The sequence below is a fragment of the Brachyistius frenatus genome, unplaced genomic scaffold (assembly GCF_029030835.1).
Source record: "Brachyistius frenatus isolate BFR_SWC_R1_liver_20210118 unplaced genomic scaffold, ASM2903083v1 Contig_62, whole genome shotgun sequence".
In the NCBI taxonomy this organism is placed as follows: domain Eukaryota; kingdom Metazoa; phylum Chordata; class Actinopteri; family Embiotocidae; genus Brachyistius; species Brachyistius frenatus.
Window position 1 is genome coordinate 1516015 of NW_027210661.1, and position 8888 is coordinate 1524902.

At 43.2% G+C, this 8888-nt stretch overlaps 1 protein-coding gene across 3 annotated transcripts; it reads right to left on the reverse strand.

Annotated features, from left to right (window-relative positions):
• Positions 1–1528: 1528 nt before the first annotated feature.
• Positions 1529–4676, reverse strand: gemin7 (gem (nuclear organelle) associated protein 7). 3 transcript variants are annotated; one of them, XM_069706391.1, is made up of 2 exons: positions 4587–4676; positions 1529–3061 (listed from the first exon to the last, which is right to left on the reverse strand). In XM_069706391.1, the coding sequence occupies exon 2, from the start codon at positions 3042–3044 to the stop codon at positions 2667–2669; it is 378 nt and encodes a 125-aa protein (XP_069562492.1). In that variant the 5' UTR covers positions 3045–3061; positions 4587–4676; the 3' UTR covers positions 1529–2666. The 3 variants fall into 3 exon arrangements, with proteins under 3 accessions (XP_069562492.1, XP_069562493.1, XP_069562494.1); XM_069706392.1 differs by lacking the exon at positions 4587–4676 and adding an exon at positions 4337–4499; XM_069706393.1 differs by lacking the exon at positions 4587–4676 and adding an exon at positions 4051–4068.
• Positions 4677–8888: the final 4212 nt, after the last annotated feature.

The following is an 8888-nucleotide window of genomic DNA, read 5'->3' on the forward strand; positions in this document are numbered from 1 at the left end:
GAGAGAAGAGGGAAGGCGGAGGGTGGGGGGGATGAGTCACTGCCTCACTGATGACTGTCTCCACTGAGTGGTCAGATAATTCAGGTACCGAAAGAGACAAAGGCACAGCACGACCGCCTAATGGCACTCAAATAAAATGACTTATTGGGAACTCACAAAATACACCTTTTAGGAAGATTAAACAGTATTGATGCCCCCCAGCTCTCCTCCCCACAAGGCTGGTGCTAAACCATGATGAATCCTGATCTGCTGTATTATGTTTATGAACAAGGATTTAAATAACTAAACCTTTCTAAACATTTTTAAAAAAAATATCCAATGTCCACCTGATCCCCCTAAGACCTCAGCAATCTTGATTTATTCCCACTCTGTAAATGTCTTGCTGTGTGACTGAAAACAACTAAATTAATTCAGTTTTTACCACTTCAATCACTTCAGTCACTGAAACTCTGATGTCGTGGTTGGATTGCTGACGGGGGCTTCTGGGTACAGGCCCGGCGGCCATTTAAAGGGACCCAAATAATATTTATGGTCGAAAAGTAGTTCAAATGACTAAAAGGGGAGCAAAACAACAACAAAAAGAAACAAACCAACTAAACAGCGACGTAAAACCACCACAACAATATGCAATAGTTCTGCAAAGACACACAAAATGGCCACAAAGACAAAAACAACTACTGACAGACATAGGAAAATACTCAACCTCAAGGAGGAACACAAAAATAAACCCACACAGATGCAACAAGATGCAAAATAACCAAGTACCAAGTAATGAATCCAAACCCAAAACAAGTGAAAATGAAGAAGAGACACCATTAGTTTTCCCACGTGAACAAAAACCATCAAATGTTTCTCATTTTGGAAAAATAGCTGCAGATTAATTTGTAGTTATTGTTCTGGTTCCGTATGACACTGCAACAAGCCAGCTGATGTTTTTAAAGGGAAACTGAATGCTCAAAAAAGAAATAAGAAGTATTCACGTGTGGCACTCATACAACTAAATATTCAGGGATTTAGGATTCATTGTATAAATTGAGTTAAGATTGATGTTAACAGTCAGATCACATCAGGAAACTTTGAGTTTAGTTCCCCTCCACTCAGGCAGATCAGAGGTCCCGGGTAACTACAGCAAACCTGAACACAGGGTCTCCCTCCACTTCTAATCAATGCACCACCCTGCTGCCTTTCTCTGACAGTCTTCATGATCCAAGTATCTGATTAAAACAAGCCTCCACCTGCTGTGTTTTTTATTATTTCATATAAGCTTAGCTTTTAAGACCCTCTTTTGGGGATTTACAAGTTGTATATAAAGATGAAATATATGGTTCATAACACCCTATAATAACTGCTGCTATACATGTTAATATTAGGACTACAGGTCCTAATTACTATTACTCAGTCAGCTGATTGTACTGAAAGAGCTTCATAAAAATGTAATGTCATTATTATGAATAGTGTAGCAACTAATCATCATTTACAATTTTGATTCATCTGCAATCGGCGATAAAACTGTCATAACTACCGGGAGTCAAAAGATTTTATTGTCTTTATTAATTTGTCCAACTAATCATAATCTGGAACCATCAAAGTTTGGCATCTTCGCTTGAAAAGTAAATTCAAACAATGAATCAATTATCAAAACAGCTGTCGACAATTCTCTCCACTAACTGTCGATGTTTGATGAAACAGAAGACACCTCACTGGTCAGGCTGTTGACCAGGATGACAGGGCAGAGAGGAAAACTTATTTACTGTGGAATTAAAATGCTTTTCTCACAACACTATAAAATATGATATAGTGTTGAATTGAGTTGAGTTCTTGTTATTAAAAAAAAACATTATACAGACCTTAACCTTTTCTTCAAATGTTGTATTTTTCAAAAGCAACTTTATTTGTAACAAAGCCTTCATCATTAACAATGCAAAATGGATATTCAAGTTCAGTTACCGCAACAGGACATACAAAGTTCAACATTGTTAAATGAGGCAAGACTTCACAACTTGAGCATCAGTACAGAAATAACCTCTTTTTGCATGTGACAAAGGAAGGTAGCAGTGTTGAGGGTCTAGAGACTCGTGGTGTTGAGCACAAATGGGAGGCATTTTGAGAAATAGGATGTCAGGTTCAGATATCAAGGAGAAATTTGGTTTTACTGATTGATTAACAGGTCGGCATTATCATAAAGTTCCTCAACTTCTTGAACTTAGCAGACTGTTACAGCTAAGAAAAAGAAACAGGGAATGCCTCTCAGTTATTTCCCCAAGTTGTAGCTAAACATAATCTGAGAGCACAGGTGCTCATCAGGAAAAGATCATGATATTATCAATAATTTGGTCAACATTGCGTCAGAAATCTTCTAATTCTCAAGAGCATTCCCGGTAGAAACTGCAACAAGCACAAACATCAGGTTTGAGGTCTCCCTTGAATCAAAAGGCATTTGCCTCCCTCTGGTGCTGAGAAAGTGGAACTGCTCATCAGTGCTGGATCTTCAAATGCAGTCACACAGGTCAGTATGATTTAATGACACAGGTCTGAGCAATCTGCAACCACACCATCCGGCAAAAAGACAACCACTTTTATAAACTCTGTGTGAAAACAGAAATTCCCAAACCCTCAAGTGCCCTCTTATCCCAAAAGTCATTTTCCGTTTGAGCAGCCTGAAGTTTTCATACATCAAAAGCAAATGAAATAATGTCCTGACACCTGATCATCGCCTCTTTCTGCACCCCGATGGGAGTGTGCAGGTTGGACACCTGAAAGTTCAGCACGTCGATGTCCGACGCCCCAAACGTGGCCTCCATCTTCACCTTCTCGTACAGGTGAAACTGAACCTTCTTGTTGCTCATGGAGAGCAGACACCGCAGGAAAGTCTCTCTCAGCTCAGATCGTGCGCGCTGCTCTTCCTCCGACTGCTCAGCGTTTGCCTGGGACGTGGAAATGGAGGTGCGGCACAGCGCGATGAAGCGGGGAGACTTGGGGTCAAATCCCCGGCTGTTGGGTTCGGGTCCTCTGGGCAGACGGACTACTGACACCGGCGTCGTCATGGTGAGTCTTTCTACCACTGCCAGCAAAAAAAAAAAAAAAAAAAAAAAAAAAAGCAACAACTTATTCACACTTGTCAGGCAATATCGGTGGTGTAAATAAAAAGCACCTTTTTAAAACTAAATGTTTGGGGGTATATTCACACAAAGAACTAAGAAATCGAACGGTGTTTTCCTTCAGAACCCTGCAGGCTATTCTGAGAACTGCTCCTACTACTTTGTCCTGAACGCCATTGACAAAATATTATTTGCGCCTCTCTGTATGAACCAGCACGGTTCAACAGCACCGCAGATTAAAGTCACCAAAATGACCCCTGAAAGTAATCAACACCTCTCTCACCCCGACTGAACAAAAACTGAATATAATCCTTCTGTAGGAGGATGTATTCTGTTATACTTTATGCTTCACCTGGCTGGAGATTTAATGTTTTCCGAGGTAGAAACAGTACAATGCTCTCAGCGGGAAGGTGTTTTGCGTTTGTTTGTTCTTTAAAAAAAAAAAAAAAGGTGGGATAACATTCTCTAAAAACATTCTAAACATATTGAAAAAGGTGTTTCTGCAAAACGTTTGCATGTTTTTAAAGCACGTTATCGCCCTCTAATATAATAACATTCTGGGGACATTAAACATTTTTGCTAAGAATTAAAGAATTCGGCTATAATGTTCAGAAAACAGAATTTTAATCTCCAAGAATTTTTTTTTTTTTTTTTTTACAATCCAAAGATCTTCCTGCTGAAAACATTAAACTCACAAAGTGAACGCAAAAACAACTTCACAAGGACTGAGTTTAGTTCGTTTAAAAAGGACTGTATGCAAAAAAAGAAACCCAAAATTTCAAAATTGAATAACATTTCAAAAGATCATTGTATGATTGGTCAAAATTAATTACACTGAAGAGATGCTCCCAGAAGCCTCCGCATTGAACATCTACAACATTAGTTAGATGAGCCCTCCTCAGTAAGATGTAACTTTTTTTTTTTTTTTTTTTAAATTTTATATAATATTTACATTTGCCAGCTGCACACGTTTAGAGCAGCTTTCTTTCAGGGAGGTTACCACTCATCTTTAGCTTTGTGGATCATCCTCAGTGTACATTTTGACACAAGCGATGAGCTCCACTCGTGAGGTCGGAGGAGAGCTGGCCGCCCTCGGAGCTCCCAACTCCGGGTAAACTGGGTAAGAAGACACCGCTGGATCGGGAGGAAGCGAGTGTCCAACATCAAACTAACTTCACCGCGGTTTAACACGATAGTTTACGAGCTGCAGCGAACCAACACAGACCTATCCAGCCTACCTGAAATCCTCCAGGTTCGGTCGTCCTACAAATCACGTGTACGAGTCAGCTGTTCACTTTCTTTTAAATCCGCAACTTGTTTTTGCTATTGCTACAGCAAACTCGGATACAATCTCTCATAATTTGGACACGTAGAAGACATCAAAATACGTGTTTGTTTGTTTGTTTTTTCTGCCTCCCGTCAGCGGCGGTGCGATAATTCAGTCAAAGATAAAGCAACATGTCCTTAAACCTCGTGTCGTTTACTTACACACTTTCTGCTTGCCTCCTGTTAGCAGCTTTAGCAACAGCCCGGAGGCGACGCTGTGTTCACGTGTTCTTCTTCGTTGGATTTATTGGCGGGAGATAAACCAGGTCACGCGCGCATTATCGCCGCCTACCGTATGGAAGTGTAAATGTAATTGATTCGCAAGTAAAGACGTCGCTAGATTTTTTTTTTTTTTTTCCCACGATTCCCTCCAGATTTAATGAGGCTATGTTTTGCTTTATTCTCTCCCGACAGGCTCCCGCGGTTTGTCTGCAGTTCAGCGCAGACGTGTGTTGTCCCACAAGAGGAATGTGTTCAATAAATGCACAACCTTCTCCAAGCCTGTGAAAAGTAAAATCACATTAAACCGCAAACTTTTACAAAGTCATTCATGTAATCTATCCAGCGTGTCCGCCAGCCAGCCAACAAGCTGCACCTGAGAGGAAGAGAATAAAGCCGGGCAGCCTTTGAGTTTGGTTGATTCTATCTTCTTCTGTTTTTGCAAAGCTTTTGAAGTTTTGTGCATGAAACCATTGACTAAATCCATGTGATCTCTCTCTCTCCATGGAGAGCTGGGCTCCTGGCAGCCTTTGATTTTGGTTGATTCGTGTCTTCTTCTATTTTTGCAAAGCTTTTGAAGTTTTGTGCATGACAGCATTGACTAAATCCAGTTTACTGTGTGAACCTCCCATCCTTTGTTGTGGTTATTCCTGATGTTGCTGCGAACTTCTAGAAGATCTAGACCAGGGGTGTCAAACTCATTTTAGTTAAGGGGCCACATACTGCCCACGTTGATCTCAAGTGGGCCAGACCAGTAAAATCAAAGCATAATAACGCATACATAACGACAATATTTCTCTTTGTTTAAATCATTGGTGAAGGTTTTTGGATGATAAACCCTGTTTTAAGGTCTTTCTACAATAAACTAGAAACATAAAGACCAAAAACTCAGACATCAGCCCACTGTTTATCTGCCCCGGCTCTCCTCTGCAGATTCCCTCGCTTTGTGACGCGTTTGACGTCAAACGTCAGCGAGCGCGGCTGCCTGTGGCACAGAGTGCTTCTGCCTCCGGAGCAGACGTCGCATTTACGCTGTTTTTGAAGCAATTACTGGATCGATTAAAAAAAATAAAAATAATAATTAAACGTTTGTACTCATAAACCTCCATATTCTCATAGAAATGCAATTTATGTCTTTCTGTAATTTTCACACTTGGCAAAGTCATCCGGCGGGCCGAGCTGGATCCAGCCCACGTTTGACACCCCTGATCGAGACTCTCATGAATGCAGGCGCCTTGTGTTCTAGCCATAACAGGAGGGAAAATGTCCTACTCAGATAATTCCTCATTATTGACTCATGATTACATGTTACTTCCTAATCTTTTCCATTCTCCAGATGCAAACACAGAGGATTAATTCAAACGACGGTTTGTATCACGTATTGATTGGAGGTTTACAGACATTCATCTTGTTTCCCTCTAGTTTTCCACACATTTTGGATTGGTTACATGTTTGTATGTTGTAGGCTGGAGTATGAAAATAAAGAGTGTGACTTTTAAACAGCAGATACATGTGAGTAACTTTGATGGTCATTTAAACACCACACATGTTGATTTGAAGTTGGTGGTGTTTGTTGGCAATAAGTACAACTACCATGGTGGTTTCTTTGTTTGTGGTTTCTGTTGTTGTTGTAGGCAAAGGATTTAAAGACAACACTTCCTCTACCTAAGGTTACTTCAAAGTAAAACTGACTTGACAAATGTGCTGCCTTCCCTACTTCATGTAACACAAACAAACGAGGCCACAACCGTCTCTGTGAGTTCTGTCATTACTGACCCTTTACAGTATTAAAACCCAAACTAAAAATCTAAAACAAGGAAGAGAAGCAGCAGACCACAGCAGAAAGATGGCCACCCACTGTGACAAAATAAAACAAAACACAAGACTCTGCCAAAAAACACATCACCATCTAAATCACGGGTGTCAAACTCATTTTAGTTAAGGTAGGTAGGTATTTACTTTATTAATCCCCGAGGGAAATTTTTTTCACTACAGCAGCATACAGAAGCAATAAGATAATAATAGAAATAATAGAATAATAGAAAAGCAATAAAATAGCAGTAAATAGCAGTAAAAAAATATAAATATAAAATATAAAATGCACATTATATACAGTACATTATATATCTATATATATTATATACAAACAAACCAAGAAACACAGTCAACAGTGTTATTGTACTGTGATGGAGTTTGCCAGAGGTGAGTTATTGTACAGTCTTATTGCAGTGGGCAGGAATGATCTCCTGTATCTGTCCTTGTGACAGCGGAGCTGGAGGAGTCTTTTGGAGAACGTGCTCCGCTGTCCCTGCAGCAGGTGGTGGAGAGGGTGGTCAGGATTATCCAAAATGGACAATAGTTTGTTCAGCGTCCTCCTCTCCACCACCTTTTCCAGGCTGTCCAGTTTGTAGCCAATGATGGAGCCGGCCTTCTTAACCAGTTTGTTAAGTCTGTTGGTGTCACCGGCTCCAATGCTGCCCCCCCCCCCCCCTCCCCAGCAGACCACAGCGAAGTACAATGCACTGGCCACAACAGACTGGTAGAACATCTCCAACATCTCGCTGCACACATTGAAGGATCGAAGTTTCCTCAAGAAAAAGAGTCGACTCATCACCTTCTTGTAGACAGCGTTGATGTTGGTCTTCCAGTTCAGTCTGTTGTCGATGGACACACCCAGGTACTTGTTCTCCTCAACTATGTCCACCTCCTCTCCCAGAACTCTCAGCGGTTGTGGAGCCGTCGCCTTCCTCCTGAAGTCGACCACCATCTCTCTGGTCTTGGCCACGTTCAGGAGCAGGTGATTCCTGGTGTCGAGGTGTCGATGGAGGAAGAGCCCTTTGAGATTGAGGGCTCTATGCAGTTCACCAGGGGGAGCAGAGGGGGGGGGAGGGAGGCAGCAGAGGTGCTTGGGAGGTGTGAGGTGTGGAGGAGACAGATGAGGGTGGTGAACTAAACCTGTTGAAGAAACAGTTTAGTTCATTTGACCTCTCCAGGGAGCCCCCTGGTTGTCTCTCTCTCCCCTTGAACCCAGTAATCTCCTTCATACCGGTCCACACCTCCCTCACGTTGTTCTGCTGGAGTTTGGCCTCCAGCTTCCTCCTGTAGGAGTCCTTGCACTCCCTGAGCTTCTCCTTCAGGTGGCGCTGCACTCTCCTGAGCTCCTCCCTGTCCCCAGACCTGAAGGCTGCTTTCTTCTTATTAAGAAGAACTTTCAGGTCACTGGTGATCCACGGTTTATTGTTGGGGAAGCATTTTACAGTCCGGGATGGTACGGTGGTGTGTTCACAGAATTTGATGTATTCTGTGATACAGTCCGTCATGCTGTTGATGTCCTCCCCATGTGGTCCAAACAGCACATTCCAGTCCGTGGACTCAAAGCAGTCCTGCAGGGCTTCTTTAGCCTCCTGTGTCCACCTCCTCACAGTCCTGGTGGTCACAGGCTGCCTCTGCACCAGGGGGACATACCTGGGAGTCAGCAGGACCAGGTTGTGGTCTGATCTACCAAGGGGGGGAAGGGCAGTAGTACTATATGCATCCATGGCATTAGCATACAGTAAGTCCAGAGTTTTATTGTTCAGGGTGGGGCAGTTCACATACTGGTGCAAAGTTGGCAGTACTTTATCCAGAGTGATGTGGTTAAAGTCCCCAGTAACTGCCAAAAATGCACCGGGATGCTTAGTCTGCAGTCTAGCCACAGTGGAGTAGATGGTGTCCACTGCTGCCTCTGCGTCAGCTGATGGAGGAATGTGCACAGCGATAACAATGGCGGACGTGAACTCCCTCGGCAAATAATAAGGGCGCATCCCCACGGCTAGCAGTTCAATGTCCGGGCTGCAGAAACATTCCTTCACACACACACGTCGTCGGGATTGCACCACCTCTCGTTCACATAGACTGCAATCCCTCCACCTTTCTTCTTGCCGCTCTGCACAACGTCTCTGTCCGCCCGAACAGTCCTGAAGCCGGGTACGGCCGCGCTGTGGTCCGGGAGATGTGAGTGCAGCCACGTCTCGGTGAAACACATGATGCTGCACTCCCGGTACTCCCTCTGGGTCTTCACCAGCGCGCCGAGCTCGTCCGTCTTGTTGGCCAACGACCTCACGTTCCCCATTAAGATCTCCGGTACCGCTGGTTTGTATTTCCTCCTTTCCGCCTTCAGCTGAGCTCCGGCTCTGCAACCCCGCCGTCTTCTCCGAAGTTCATCGGGGATCTCAGGCCTCGCTCCGGGCAGCAGCAGTAGAGGTC